The following is a 16,864-nucleotide window of genomic DNA, read 5'->3' on the forward strand; positions in this document are numbered from 1 at the left end:
CTTAAAATAATCCATATGCCAAAGAGACATATTTTGGGGTGGCATATCCTGGTACCCTTCAGGCATGAGTGACTAATTCTGCACAGGGGAAACAGAAGCTGGGCTCTGTGCTTCAGGGCCTATTCATGGTTCAGTGAGCCCTTCAGAAGTGAACTGGTGATTACACCCTGAGGTTCTTGAATAATGTCCCCTTAAGTGCTTCCAACTCATGTGTCGTATTGGATAGGGAAGTGCCCACACTCACAGGACCTAAATCCTGTAGTCTTTAATCATCTGCAAGGGATCCCTTTTCCACTTGTATCCAATTCAGTAGCTTCTCTATATTTCTAAAATAATCCATATTTTCCCCTTAAACCATTTGGCTCCCTGGTGTAACTCCTTCCCCCACATCTTCCCATATTAATGCACAACATATGTATGCCAGCTCTTTCCACACAGTAAATCAGAAAATATTTCATATTAATATTGTTCCCTCTGCTGTGTTTGAAACCTCAGGGAAGAATTCTCTGATGCCCACACCACCCAATGCTCGTACACTTTATTCTTTCATTCTCTATGCCTTTGGCCTCATACTTGCCCCCAACTCAGTTGTGTAGTGGTTACTTATGTTGGAATTGTGTCTCTGACCGTCGTGATCTGCTTTGGACACTTTGAGGGTTGTGACTGAGTAAGCTTGTGCTGGGTTTTCCCCTAGGGTATCCAGTAGATAACTGTCCACACAGACTGAATGCATTCAGAATAAGATGTTAGTCCTAAAACCTCTGTTAATCCACTTATTCAACAAATCAGTTTTCATTAAAACAGACTGTTTACACTGCTTTATTTAATTCTCTGTTGTATTTCCCCTAGAGTCTGTCTAGAAAGGATTTTACTGTATGAGAACATTAGGGCCTCTGGGCACAGGGAGCTGATAAACAGGCCAAAAAGGTAGAGGTTTCCAGGTCCCAGTGAGAGAAAGAGGATAGAGGTGATCATGATAAAAATGTATTACATAAGTGATTTGAAAAGTAGAACTAGGGTTAGCATCTCTTGTAGGGTTGAGATTGGGATTATTAAATATAAAATAGGGGATCTACATTTAGTATAGGATACAATCAAATTAGGAGGTCAAGGAGGCAAGAAGATTTGTACATGAATGGCCAAAATGAAGATTAGGATTAAAATAGAGTTAATGCTGCTGTTCTGTCCTGATGCCAGAGTAAATGTTGAATCAAAGCCATTTTGTGTTGGGACTAGAATAAAACTAGGATTTCCCTTTTTCTTATTTCATCAGCATGTATCTGAGAGAATTTGGTATTGTTGCCACTGCCATGGGGAAAGCTGGGAGACAGCATCTGTGAGATTAGGACCCCAGGAAACTTTACACATTTTTTGGAGATATTTATTCATTCGTTCACTCACTCATTCATTCATTTATAGAACTAATTGGGGGCCAATTTTCTGCAACATTCTGGTCCTTGCTTCTATGAGTCTGAAATCCAGTGGGGGAGTTAAGCCAGGAACACACTACATGAACTGTACCAAAACTTCCACCAGGCAGCTGTTGTTTCTTGTTCTTAGGGGATGCTTTGGAGCATCTGATAAACTCTTATTCCAGGGAAGCAAACCTCCTTCAGCTGGGGGTTCTAATAAATTAGACATATTTCTAGACTGGGATGATTTCCTCAAAGTTTACTGAGAGATATGAGACTTCTCACCCGTGCTGGGGAGACACTATTTGTATTCAAGCACAGGGTTAAGAGCCTGGAGACTTGAATCAGTCTTCCTGGGTCCAAATGCCTGAAATTGTTAAGCTGCTACTAAATTCTGTGTCTCAGTTTCTGCATCTGAAAAAGGATGGCGATATTATCTGTTTCATAGTGTTGTAATAGAGATTAAATGAGTCAATGTGTGAAAATTACTTTAAATGGTACCTGGGATATCATAATCACTATATAAATACCTAATAATAACAATATAATTATCACCTTTCTGAGCAAGAGTACAAACCTGATGACCTTAGAGAGGTCTTAGGTCAGGAGTCTGGAACGCCAGTTGTAACACCACATACTGCCAGTCGATGGCACCAAAGCCCACATTGTTAAAACTGTCCTGCCGGCATAAACATTTTGAGGTCTCCCTCTCTGAGCTGTTTTCGGTTTGTGGGTGCCGTAGAAGATGAAACACTAGAACTGAAGAAGTTAAGCTTTCTACTAAGGCTCTGTTCTGAATTCCAGCCTAAGGATGCTGAAATATTTGACGACGGTATGAAAGCAACAGTGTGTATTTGAGAAGTTGCCTCATGGAAGTCACCAGGCCTGGGTTTTAGTCCTAACACTGCATGTCCTTGGGCGAGTTTCTGAATCCCTGGACTTCAACTTCCCCCCTTCCTTGCTGTCATCTGGGGCATAAAATAGAACAACAATGCAAAACAGACACTTAAGGAAGTGGGAAAAAAATCCGAGGGAGAAGTAAAGAAACTATGGTAGAAATGAGAAGTGGAGGTAAAGAAATAGTGATGATGTGACAAGGAGGTGAGTTGGAAATGGAAATGAAAAAATTGGGGAGATCACCATGGAGGTGAAATGTATGAAATACAAAATAGAGAAAATATTAAATTTGATTCATATGTTTCATACAGAGATAAGTACTTCCCCTTAGCACATTTTCAATCTCTGTGTCTCTGTCTCTCTGTCACACACACTCACACTCACACTTGCATGCATGCACACACACGTGGCTGTCATCCATTTCTGTGACATGACGGATGTGACGAGAGCAGAGGTGCGGGGAACACAGACTTCCTGACAAAACCATGAAGCAGTTGCTCTCACTTTTCACGCACATCAAGCAGTTCTCGCTCAGCTCTCCCTGAAGTCCTCGTCCTTCCCCAGCAGCCTCCTGAGTGCGCTCTTTACCTTCTTGTTCCTCAGGGTGTATATAAGAGGGTTAGGTGAAGGAGTGCCCACTGAATAGAAGAGACCAAAGAACTTGCCCTCTTCTGGGCACAGGGATTTTGGGGCTGGAGGGAAAGGGAAATGACTAAACTGTAGAAGATGGTGACCACAGTGAGACAGGAGGAGCAGGTCCCCAAGGCCTTTCTCCATGCTATGGCAGAGTTAATCCTCAGCACTGCCCAGGCAATGGCACCATAAGAGAGAAGAATGAGGGCGAGTGGCATGACCAGGAAGATGACACTGGACACAGCTAACTGAATTTCATTGTAGGTGGTGTCTCCTACAATTCAAGAGAGTTGAATTAGAGAAGGGATTTCACATACAAAGTCATCTATTTGCCGATGGGGGCAGAAGGGCAGGTGGAGGGTGGGTGGTATCTGGACTACTGATTGGACCAGACCCATTACCCAGGCCACAGATGCCAGCTGCCGGCACAGGCGGGGATGGATGACGGTGGTATAGTGGAGGGGCTGGCAGACAGCCACGTAGCGGTCAAAGGCCATCGCTGTCAGGAGGACACACTCAGTGGTGCCCAGAAACAGGAAAATGAAGAGCTGGACAGAGCAGCCAAGGAAGCTGATGGTCTTCTTTGGGCCCTAGAGGTTGACCAGCATCTGAGGAACAAAACTTTTAGTGATGCAGAGGTCCAGGAAGGAGAGGTTGGAGAGGAAAAAGTACATTGGGGAGTGGAGCCTGGGGTCCAGCATGGACAGCAGGATGATGAGTATGTTGCCCACTAGAGTCAGGAGGTAAGAAATCAAGACAACCACGAAGAGGATTCTTTCAAGCCCTGGGTGTTCAGAGAAGCCCAGAAGGAGGAAGTCCACCAGGGAGCTGTGGTTGACCATGGCCTATTCCTGTCCAGACCTAGAGGGATGAGAGGTGTCTGAGCAGTGCATTCCCACCTGTCTTATAAGAACTCACCCTGGGTACTTGTCAGGTCTTACCAAGTGGATGTTTCTCTTTCCGTTCCTTTCACCCAGCTTCCCCAGGTACATCAACATCCAGCAGCCCCTTCTCTTCCCCTGTGTCTCCAGGTCAAACATTGTCTAGTAGAATGGAGGAAACCATGAATGTGCTGAAAGACAGATGAAGCTTTACACGTACCTCAGACTTACTGGCTGAAGGCAAAGAAAGCCGATATAAAATATGGATTAATTAATTCAACAAACAGTTATTGAGTACTTATTATATTCTTAAAAATTTTTTTTTAAATTTTTGGCTGTGTTGGGTCTTCGTTTCTGCATGCAGGCTTTCTGTACTTGCGGCGAGCGGGGGCTACTCTTCGTTGCAGTGCAAGGGCTTCTCATTGTGCTGGCTTCTCTTGTTGCAGAGCATGGGTTCTAGACGTGCAGGCTTCAGTAGTTGCAGCATGTGGGCTCAGCAGTTGTGGTGCACAGGCTTAGTTGCTCTGCGGCACGTGAGATCTTCTTGGAGCAGGGCTCAAACCCATGTTCCCTGCACTGGCAGGCGGTTTCTTAACCACTGCGCCACCAAGGAAGTCCCCAAGTATTTATTATATTCTGAGCACTGTGCTACTACTGAAATTTCCCTTTATTACGTATGGATGGAATTACAAAGAAACGTGTGTTGAGTGAATTTTCTGATTACAAACATTTCTGTAGAATTAATCTTGCTTTCTAGTGATGGGCATGAGTTTCCTAGAATCATTCATGTTCTGTCTACTTTACACCTTTGCAGGGGATTTCACCAGCAAGTGAAATGTGGTCTGTGGAGATTTCTTCAACTTTCCATTATGTGTAATGTGGAAAATAAAAACAAATATAGTGTCAGTCAAAAAATGATTATTGTCTGGTTCTATAACAGCAAAAGTTCCATAAGAACTGAGGCTTGGACATGAAATGCTACCTTTTCATATAAGATGAAATTAGTAGTGAAAATACGTATTTTGAGTTTGGGGCATTAAACAGAGTTTTGGTTTTGTACAGTGCTTGGTTAGTTTCATTCACATATGATTAAAAACTTTTTATTTTACAACAAAGCGAATCAAATATATGTATATTATCTTTAGAACCATTCTGGGGAATTCCTTGGCAGTCCAGTGGTGAGGATTCCCAGCTTTCACTGCTGGGTTCCCAGGCTCAATCCCTGGTTGGGGAACTAAGATTCTGCAAGCCTCATGGTGTGGCCAAAAAAAAAAAAAAACCCACTCTGGATATGATTAAATATGTACAGAGTTTGGGAAATGAACACAGGAGATATGTTAAGAGGTGTTCCAAAATGGGAAAAAGCATGCAAATAAGTGAGCTTTGGATATTTATGACAAACTTTGCAGATTTTTAGTTCTACCTAAGGCTGACACTATTTTTTGTTTTTATGGCATTGTCTCCTAGCCTTTCATAAGGAACAATGGAAACCAGCAATGGAATTTCCAGAACAGACTTCATCCTTCTGGGCTTTTCCGATCAGCCCCAATTAGAACACATCATCTCTGTGGTTGTCTTCATCTTCTATATTGTAACTCTGGTAGGAAACACAACTATCATTTTTGTATCTTACCTAGACACCCAGCTCCATACTCCCATGTATTTCTTCTTATCCAATTTGTCTTTTTTGGACCTCTGTTATACAACTAGCATTATCCCCCAGATGCTGGTAAACCTATGGGGTCCAAAAATGTCCATTACATATGGAGTGTGTGTGCTCCAATTCTTTGCCCTTAACTTGGGAGCCACAGAATGTCTTCTCTTGGTTGTGATGGCTTGTGACCGCTATGCTGCTGTCTGTCAACCTCTTCACTACACAGTAATAATGCACCCTCAGCTTTGCCAGAAGATGGTATTGACTGCCTGGTTAGGTGGTCTTGGCAGTGCCTTAACTGTTTGCTCTTTGACTTTGAAGTTGCCAAGATGTGGGCACAGGGAGGTGGATAATTTTTTCTGTGAGATGCCAGAGTTGATCAAGATGGCTTGTGTCTACTCAGAAGTAATTGAGATTGTTGTCTTTGCTCTATTTCTTCTAGTACCTCTATCACTAATTCTGATCTCATATGGAGCTATCACTCAAGCTGTCACAAGGATCAAGTCAGCAGCAAGGTGGTGAAAGATCCTTAATACATGTGGTTCCCATCTCACAGTAGTAACTCTGTTTTATGGAACAATCATTTATATGTACATGGAGCCGCAGACTAGCTCCTCGCAAGATGAGGGGAAGTTCCTTACTCTCTTTTACCAGTTGTCACACCCAGCCTTAACCCTCTGATCTACACTTTAAGAAAGATGTGAAGAGTGCAATAAACAGAATACTGTGGCTAGAAAAATGGCCAGCAAAGTCATGAATTAGATGGAAAAATCAGAATGTAGAGAGCTAAAGAAATAATATTCACCTTTTCCAACAGAAGATGAATCAATTCATTTATTAAAAGAGCATTTCTTGGGTGTTTACCATGTACCAAGAATTGTACTAGGTACTGACCTTGTAAATAAATAGGAAGAAGAGAGAAATGATAAGGAGACAGAGATACAGATATATAAATAAAATGTAATTCATGCATTTAAAAAGCTTCAAGACTAATCAGGGACTATAGATAAATAAATATATAATTAAGAAATGTTGTAAGTACAGTAATGTACAAAGAACTGAGGAAAGATTTCTCATAAGCATCTATTCTAAGATTGTACTGAATTTTTTTTCTCCCCAGACGTACCACTTTTATTAGAAATAACACTCTCTTTCATTCACCCGTTACTGCCAGAGGAGCCTCTGGTGGGGACTAACAGCCCACCAATACCCATTCCACCCTCTGCCTCAAGTTTTAACTGAGCATGGGGCTACCATGCTACAAATTACATTTCCTAGCCTGGCCTCCATCAACACAATTCCAGAGAAGTGATGTGTGCAACTTCTGGGTCATCTCAAATATGAAGCCACTTGCTCTCACCTTCCACCCTCTCCTTCCTCTTGGCTGGAATGTGAACGTGAAGGGTACCTACTTTGACAAAAACCCTAAGAGGGAATGGAACAGTAAGATGGGAACAGAACAACTCCATCAGCAGAACAAAGCCTCCAGATTATTACTGGAGAAAAATGTTTCATATATTATTTAATATTAATTAAGCCACTGTATTTTGGGATCTCTCTGTCATAAGAGCTTAGCTTTTACCCTGATATTGCCTATTAAGGAGTGTAGGCTTTTCCCTGTAGGGCAGTGTGTTCCCTGGACCAGTAGCATCAGCATCACCTGGCCACTTACTACAAAAGCGAATTCTTGGGCCCCACCTCAGACCTACTGAATCAACAATCTGAGTTTGGACCCAGCGAACCATGTTTTTCAATAAGGCTGAAGTTTGGGAACCACTGTTGTAGAGAATAGGGAGACACTGAATGTCTCTAAACAGAAAATTAATGTGGTTTTATAGATTTTAATTTCCTTCCTGATAGATATGTGAAAGAAGGTGGATAAGGACTTCTCAAAGCTTTTAGAGAAGTAGTTTCCAAATGTCTTAAGTGTCAGACTCCAGGTCATGACCAGTGCAACTTTTTTTTTCCCGCCAATCTGGAGAAAGGAGAAAAATAAGAAGTTTCAACTAAGGTTAAATGAAGTCAATATAAAAGGTTATTCCTTATTTAATACTATCTTCTTGCACTTTGGCTTTATAACGTTCTTTCTTTTGTTGAATTATGGTGGTAGTAGATGGTGATTTATTGGAAAGGGGCTTGATGCTCTTAATTGACAAAATAAAAATTTAGTAATCTCATGTTTGCTCCCTCTTTTTTTACTTTATTTTACTGGTAAATACACTCAAAATCTGGGGATCTCTATGCTGGAGAATAAAATAAACTTCTCTACAAGTTGGCCATTTCAGAGATTGAAAATCTTCTCTGCAAGTGAAAGATTCCTCACATCTACAGTGCCATTGTTATGTCATTTCAAAGGCAAAGTAAGCCACTATCTGCCTGAAGTATCAAATTTTGGGCTAAACTGATGTTAGGCTATTTCTCATCTGCTCTTTCAGTTCTATTAAACAAAGGCAGACCTTTGTTAACAGAAAAAAAATTCCTTTGTGAGAGAGAATAATATTAGCTATTTGACATTTGTCAAAAAAAGCAGATACTTTTTAAAGAGGACACTAATTATTATCACTAGTCTATAAAAATATAGATTTTCTTTGGAGTTGAGGATTCGAGATTTTATAACTTTTTTTTAAGATACAGTAGTATAATCAAAGGAAATACTGTCAAAGACTAACATAACTTTAACCTATTTTCATCTAAGATTTTAGGTGCACATTTACAGTATCCACATGAAAATGATGGGTTTTAAGTTCTTGTGCGCCAACTGATATATCAAAAGAAAAGTTTCCATCCTTGCTCTCATTGTATCCTGTTGGTAAGAAATGTTTCATGAACTCTGAGTACAAATATGGTCCATTGCTTTTCTTTATTGCCATTATTTTCCAATTTATTCATTAGCCCCCAACTGCAATATTAACAGAACGTCATATCCATTTTGAGCTCCCTTTCCCCCAGAATGATCTCCAAATTTGAAATTCCAAAAATGAGTTTATATCAGTTCGCATACCCAACCAGGAAAGGACCCCTAAAAGTCCACTACTGCCATTTTGGCTTAGTGCCACAAGGTGGTGCTATTGAAAAAAATGGTCCTTCAAGGCATAAGCACTGACATGGTAACTAGAACTAAATACTTCAGATCTCTGCAGAGGTCACAATGGTCCTTATAGGGAAGTAGACTCCCTTCTCCGCTTTTTCATAACAGTTGTGTCCCAATGAGCCCTGCCTTCTGTCTCCCTGAGTGGCAGATCTTCATTTTCAGGTCTTCCAGTTTGAAATTCATCCATCTTCATCACAGAGCTTGCAGCCCAATAACTCTGGCCAAATTTGCTTGGGTGTGAGGTTCTTAAGGCCCTGATCACTGTGCCCTTTTCTTCCTTGGGGATCCCCATCTCCGTAGTGTCGGACAATTTTTCCTTCATCAATCAATCTTGCAACCCATACCCCCCTCCCCAGACACACACACACACACACACACACACACACACACACACATTAATTACACTCTTCCCCAGAAGATGGCACTCTCTATCCACACCCTCTCCATACCCCCAGCATCTCTAACTCAAATTTGCTGCAAGAATGTGGTGCAACAGGCCTTAGGATAAATTCTGCAACATCACACAGTGAGAACCAAAGAACAAGACTTATTGGGGAAACACAGAAACCAAGAGTCAGGCACGAGAGGCAAGGTGCCTCCGTCCTCTCATAATCCCATGGAGAGGTGAACTAGGGCCAAGGCCAAGCTGTGCTCTAGTCCTGACCCAACTGCCATACCTTCTCAAAAAGTAAACTTGAATGCTACTTCTTAGTGAGATATCAAGACTACTTGGTTGCCAATCTGGGTTTAGATGCCAGCTGTTTGAAGAGAGCCAGCTACCTGGCACCTGGAGACCATGGATACTGTGGAAAGTTGCAGTGCCTCCTGTTAGGGAGTGTAAGGTACTGGTCCTATGGTAAACTGAGTTTAGGTGCAGCCCCTCCTTCCAGGAGGAGGGGGAAACCCCAGTTCCAGCTAGCTCCTTTCCTAGGCAACCTAGAGTGAGATCCCAGGATCACTTTTGAATAGTTCTGCTCATTGCCACACAGAAGATTAAGGAAAATATTGCAGTGTTCAGTATGCTCTGTAATTAAAGTGCTCAGTAAATATTAACTATTGTAATTAGTCCTATTTGACTATTCCTTTTATATAACTCCCTTAGGAATCTCATATGGGAAGAGTATCAGAAGTAATTGACAGGGATGGACTTAGCCTTTGCTGAATATGTTAGCAAAAAGAAAAAAAATCTAAAAGTACCTCAAACCTCACGCTCAACTCTCTATGTGTAAGTTGGACTTAAACTACACATTAAACCAGATGGACTTAACATTTACAGAACCTTCCATCCAAGAGCAGCAGAACACACATTCTTCTCAAACACACATGAATATTCTCAAGGATAGTTCATAAGAATTAATATTGTTAAAATATCTATACTATCCAAGGTAATCTACAGATTCAATGCAATCCCTATCAAAATTCTAATGGCATTTTTCACAGAAATAGAACAAACAATCCTAACACTTGTGTGGAACCACAAAAGAGCCTAAATAGCCAAAGCAATCTTGGAAGAACAAAATTCCAAGAGGCAGCACACTTCCTGATTTCAAACTATATTACCAAGCCATAATAATCAAAACTGTATGGTACTGGAATAAAAACAGACACATAGATCAATGGAACAAAACAGAGAGCGTAGACATAAACTCATACATATACGGGTAATTAATTTACAATAAAGGAGCCAAAAACATACAATGGTGAAAGGACAGTCTCTTCAATAAATGGTGCTGGGAAAACTGGATAGCCACCTGCAAAAGAATGAAACTAGATCTCTATCTTACACCTCTCACAATAATTAACTCAAAAAGGATTAAAGACTCAAATGTTATGACCTGACCATAAAACTCCTAGAAGAAAACAAAGGGGGAAATAAATGATTTTTTGGATATGACCCCACAAGCACAGTAAAAAAAAAAAAATCAACAAAATGAAAAGACAACCTATGAAATATGAGAAAATACTTGCAAAACATATATCTGTGAAGAGGTTAACATCTGAAGTATATAAGGAACTCATACACTCAACAGCAAAAAAAAATCCAATTTAAAAATGGGCTGAGGACCTGAATAGACATTTTTCCAAAGAATATATACAAATGGCCAACATGTACATGAAAAGATGCTCAACATCACTAGTCATCAGAGAAATGCAAATTAAAGCCACAATGAAATATCACCTCATACCTGTTAGAATGGCTATTATCAAAAAGACAACAAATAACAAGTGTTAGTGACAATATAGAGAAAAGGAAACCCTGTGCATTGCTAGAAGGAATATAAACTGGTACAAACCATTATGAAAAAAAGTATGGACATTCCTCAAAAAATAAAAAAGAGAAGTACCATATGATCCAGCAATCCCGCTTCTGGGTATATATCCAAAGGAATGAAAACAGAATCTCAAAGAAATATCTGCACCCCCATTTTCATTGCAGTATTATTCACAATAGCCATAATATGGAAACAACCTAAGTGTCAATCAGCAGATGAGTAGATAAAGAAGATGTGAGATATATTATATATATATATATATATATATATATATATATATATATAATGGAATATTACTCAGCCATGAGAAAGGACATCCTGCCATTTGTGACAACATGGATGGACCTTGAGTGAAATATGCCAGAGAAAAACAAATACTGCATGATATCACTTACATGTGGAATTAAAAAGAAAAAACCAAGGTAGAAAAATGGTTGACAGGGGCTGGGATTGGAGAAATAGGGAGAGGTTTATACAAGGTTACAAGGGGAATTCCCTGGCAGTCCACTGGTTATGACTCTGCACTCTCACTGCCATGGACCCAGGTTCCATCCCTGGTTGGGGAACTAAGATCCCACATGCTGCACGCGCAGCGTGGCCAAAACAAACAAACAAACAAACAAAACTACAATGAGGTACCATCTCACACCAGTCAGAATGGCCATCATTAAACAGTCTATAAATAACTAATGCTGGAGAGGGTGTGGAGAAAAGGGAATCCTCCTACACTGCTGGTGGAAAACAGTATGGAGGTTCCTGAGAAAACTAAAAAAAGACTGAATTACCATGTGATCCAACAATTCCACTGCTGGGCATATATCTGGACAAAACTATAATCAAAAAGATAAATGCACCCCATGTACAGCAGCACTATTTACAATAGGCAAGACATGGAAACAACCTAAATGTCCATCAACAGATGAATGGCTAAAGAAAATGTGGTACATATAAACAGCGGAAAACTACTCAGCCATAAAAAAAAAAAAAAAAAAAAAAATTCCCACTTGTACCTTTCCACCCCCCCCTCCATATTCGCAGTTCTACATCCTCCCACAGATCATGTAGTATGCACCAATTGAAGAAACTCTACATGTAAGTGGACCCACACATTTCAAACCTGTGTTGTTCAACAGTCCACTGTATATTATTGCAATGATGCTATCTATAGACTGTAGGCAAGCAGCGACACCTAAAATAAGAGACCGGTATACACATGGGTTTTTTCAGTGATCATACAACAGATATTTATTAAACATGAATCATATGTCACTGTGTTCTAGGGATAACTACAGTCCCTCACTTCAAAAAGCTCACATTCTAGCACAATGCTTCTCAAACCCTTTTCTCTTCTGTACCCTATACATTTACTCAAACATAAAACCAAATATTTTATTCCCATTTTACCTCTGACCCTACTCTCACAACACCCTGTACCTGCTTCTATCACAGTATTCATCACACTGGACTGTTATCACAGATGTCCTAGTCTGTTTCCCCAACCAGACTGAAGTACCTTGAGGGCAGGAGCCAAACGTCCTTCAACTTTATATCTCTACTGCCCAGAATAATTATCTGGCACTAAAAATATATTCAATAAATGTTGTATGAATGAATGCATGAATTAAATGCATGGATAAATAAATGAATGAACTGTTTAGCACCTGCTCCAGATGTACAAGGGGCTGACAAGGAAAACTGGCCTTATAATACTGAGGGCTGGCCTCTCCTCCCATAGATATATCAGGTATAATACAGCCCAATGTTCACTTAGTTCTATCTTTTTTAATATTCATATGTATAACAACTAAAAATCAGTTCTTGGTACCATAATTTCAAAGATATGCTCTGGCTCCTTTTCCACCAGAACTCACCTTATAAGCAGGATGACTGCTAGCTCCCCACCTCTCTTTTGCAGGACCCAAGAAAAAGGAATGACGTTTTCAGGCTGGATGACTATGGGCCAATGTTGAATAACTGGTGAATCGAAAGCTGATGCCAAAATCTTCTCACATGACAAGCTCTGCCCTTCCTGGGTACTGGATGGAACCTAGTTGTAGGAATGTCATCAAAGGGAAAAGCAAAAGGGACTATTTACATGTAAAAATTAAAATCCTAGGAAAGATATGAAAGAGCAATCTTTCTGGACTACAGAGAAAGGGAAAATCCAATTCTCATTCCATTTTAGAAAAAGACAGGATACGCACAGTCTTTCCTACAAAAGCATGCAACTTTAAAGACTATCAATACAGTCAATAACAAAGAGGTTAAGAAAGAAACTCAATTGAGGCACTTAGCCACTATTTTCTTTAGCCCTTAAGAAAACCACATCATTCACTGTTTCTCTTCCCTGGCCAGTAGAAACACTGCCTCCTCTTACCCATTCTTCTCCATCCAGATCTCGCTCTTCATCTCCCATCACTACTGTGACCTTCTCTCTGCTAGGTGAATCATGTACCCACATCCAGTCCCATCTCTCTCCAGGTAGGACTTCCAGGGCCTGCTGCTCAGGACAGGTCTCCTCAAGGGGGCCAAATCCCTGTGAACACCCATCAGAAGTAACTCCCTTCTCCCAGTGACTGACATTTTGAGCCAACGGGCAGGAACTGCTCCGCATTTTTTGTCCATTGGCAGTATGGCTTTAGATACCAGTGAAGTTCAGTGGCTCCACTCTGCATTTTAGGTTACTGGCCTGAAAGAAAAGGGCAGGAAAAAAAGAGAGAGGGAGGGAGGGAAAGTCATGAATGGGAGCAGTACCACATCAACAAAAATCACAAAAGAACCAAGCAGCCCGACGGGGAAAGAAACTGGCAAAGAGGAAGGAAGTTAAAGCTCTGATGAGAGTTTCAGAATTCGTGAGAAAAGCCTAAGAGCACCATATCGTTTGGGTTTCCTCTCCTCACCTTACCAGCTATGCGACTGTGGGTAAGCTTTTAGCATATCTAGGCTTCAAGTTGCCTATCTAAAACGTGGGGTAGTGATAGTACCTACCTCATTGGGTTGTTTGAGAATTAAACGAATGAATATCAATATGTATACTACACTTAGGACAAGGCCTGACCCAGAATAAGCGCTATATTCACCAGTTTGCCAAATAAAAAAAACTTTAATTGTAATATTAAAGGATGGCCTAAAGAAGGAGGAGAAGGAGAAGGAGAGAAAAACATTAGAAGAGGTAAAGATAAAATATGCTTCAGCAGGCGGGCCCTCCTACGTCCCAACCCATCCCATCCCACCTCCGACCGCAGGCCCCGCCCCTCCCCAGAAGGCCAGCGAGGGGCTCCCGCCAGAACCCCGGGCAGGGCCTCACAGACCTGCCCCGCAACCTCACCTTCTCCGCCGACCTTGCGGGTCCTGCCTTCTCCGCGGTGGGGCCGAAGGAGCGGAAAGGCCTCCTCAGGTGAGGTCCAAAAAACCCCACCCGCACCTCAGAGACGAGGGGCTGAACTCCAAAGTGCAGACAGAGCCTTTCCATTCCGCGGTCTCCATGGTAACGCGCGGCTTGCCCTTCTAGGACCCCCGGAGGACTCTTCTCTCTGGTCCAGCACTGCAAACCCTGAGAAGCTGGACGGTTCCGGTCCCGGCTTGCTAGTTTGGACCTGTTGCCACATGGAGAACAGATGAGCTTGAATATGAAATTGATCTTCTTCAGCGTCTGAAGAGGGAAAACAACGAAAGAAAATGGAAGCACGAGTTAATCAGAATTACGTGAACGTAAGCTCCACCACGCAGAGATCTTTAACTGTTTTGTTCATTCCTGTATCCCAAGCTCTTATAACAGTTGCTGAAGAAATTCTTGTTAAATGAATGAATTGAAACGATTCTGAAAAAATATTGCTGCAAAGCGTCATTGACTAATATCAGTATTTGCCTCTGATCAGTAGCTTTATTTAAAAGAGAACTACGTGTCACGTACGTTTAAATATCTTATAATTTGGGGATTATGAAAACCCACAAGCATGCATTATAAGTAATGTATGCTGTATTTTCCAAAATATTATATTTCTAAAGTATTATATTTTTCTATAATATATTTTCAGTATGTTATATTTCAGTATAATGATTAGCAGTAGAAAGTTGAAGAGAAGTAATTAAGTAAGTTAATTAGTTAAGTAATTAAGTTAAGCATAAAAGATATATTTAAAAATTTGAGGAAGTGGCAAATACTTTTTAGATTATTCTTTCCTACACTAGAATATGAACTGGCTAGCATAAAATTATGGGACATAACCTTTTTAGAAGGGGAAACTCCAAGAAAATTATTTCAAAAAGACAGCCAATATAAACAAAATGAAATCCATAAACTCAAAGACAAAAAACAAATACTTGCTAAAGTTCTGAGTTGAACTGAAAAAATAATCAGAATAATGAACAAGACTGTTGGAAGGAAAATGAAAAATACCTGTGACAGATAAGATGAATGAGCTAAGGATACATTTTTCATTAAGGATATATCTCAAAACCATGAAGTTGAGTATGTACAAAGTACATAATAACCTCTATGAAGCATTCTTGCCAAAAATATTGAACCTAAATCAAATCAAGCCTTTCAGACTTAAATATGTACAGAGTGAAACTATTTGTATAAAATTAGGGAAACGTAAATTATACTATAAAATGTTTATGGCTACCCACATATGTACTAAAAATATATAAACATGCATCGGAATAATAACATCAATATCAAGATAATACTTAACCTGAGAAGGAAGAGGAGAGCAATTGGAGAGGAGTAGACAAGGGGATATAATTATATCTGTAATATTCATATCTTAAGATAGATGTTAAGAGTTTCTTTTATTATTGTTTTGTATGCCTGAAATGTTTGTTATTTTTTTTAAAAGGCCCTGGAAATGAAATTGGTAATTTCAACAGACAGCAGAGGGGCCATAGAATTACTTAACACCAATCAGGCTTCTGTTTCTCCATCAAGGATCATGACCTTCAAATTGGGAATGGTAGGACAAACATTAATATGAGGAAATTAAATTTCAGGACATACAAGGAGATAGTAGAAGAGTAACTACTTGCCTTAAATGAGTGCAAGTCTTTGTACCCAGATAAAATTGCTTGAAGGATCCTGAATTTCAGGCAGATTAGCCACAGGGCCCCTGGAGGCCATTTTTAAGGAGTGTGACGCATGCCTAAGACTGGCAAATACCCAAATTTTAAAAAACTGAAAAAAGATGAACTGTGGAATTAGGGTGAAAAGCTTGACATGGATCCCTGGCAAAATTCCAGCATTAATTATTTTAGATTATTTAGGAGATTTTATGAGATTGGGGTTAACCAAGAAAAATGTAAATAAATTATATCTCAATTGGACTAGATTATTAAAGTCATATACTAAGGATCTGCTGTGGAAGTAAAGTATCTTCATATCAGCAAAGGTTATAGCAAAGTCTCTCATAAATATACCCTGTGAGTGTATGTGTACTGGACGCTAGTACTGTTAAGTAGATTGATATCAGGAAGAAAGACTACAGTCTGAAGAGTGGGTGACCATGCATAGCATCTTTCCTGCAGCCTCTTGCTCAGTGCCTTTGTGCAGTATTCACTGAACTCAGTTTCAGAATTAAGGACTTAGGGATCAGTCTAATCAAAACCCAACTTCCTTTAGAGGAGAAGAATACATTTGTATTAAATTGGAGGATGGAAGGAATTTTTTTAAAATAATGATCATTATTTAGCAATTATTATGAGCCAGGCACTTTCATAAACCGTATATTGTACTTTCACTCTCACAATGAGCTGAGATTAAAGGATTTATTGTTACTGTTTTACAGATGCAGCAATTGAGATGCAAAGGAGTTAAATGACTTGACCAAAATATCAAGCTAGTGAGTGGCAGAGCCAGGAATCAGGTCTTCAGAACATAAGATTGATGAACTTTCCATAATACCATTTTATAACTAATGTGCCCAGTACTTTCTAACCTCTTTTGTTTTTGAATAAATAAAAGCCCTGATAGGCTGGAGGGACTGCTTTTTATGAAAATAGCCTAAGTGTGAGATCCAAGACTCTGG

At 40.1% G+C, this 16,864-nt stretch overlaps 2 protein-coding genes across 2 annotated transcripts; one reads left to right on the forward strand and one right to left on the reverse strand.

The window, feature by feature from the left end:
* Window positions 1-2,840: 2,840 nt before the first annotated feature.
* On the reverse strand, window positions 2,841-3,784 carry LOC103089582 (olfactory receptor 2H1-like). The gene is given in 2 exon segments (XM_082930841.1): window positions 2,841-2,977; window positions 2,980-3,784. Coding segments are annotated over 2 exon segments (942 nt in total).
* Window positions 3,785-5,306: 1,522 nt separating this feature from the next.
* LOC103089835 (putative olfactory receptor 2W6) lies at window positions 5,307-15,184 on the forward strand. Its single transcript, XM_007449228.1, is given in 3 exon segments — window positions 5,307-6,126; window positions 6,129-6,174; window positions 15,145-15,184. Coding segments are annotated over 3 exon segments (906 nt in total).
* Window positions 15,185-16,864: the final 1,680 nt, after the last annotated feature.

Source organism: Lipotes vexillifer, unplaced genomic scaffold (genome assembly GCF_000442215.2).
Source record: "Lipotes vexillifer unplaced genomic scaffold, Lipotes_vexillifer_v1.1 scaffold657, whole genome shotgun sequence".
NCBI classification, from domain to species: Eukaryota; Metazoa; Chordata; class Mammalia; order Artiodactyla; family Lipotidae; genus Lipotes; species Lipotes vexillifer.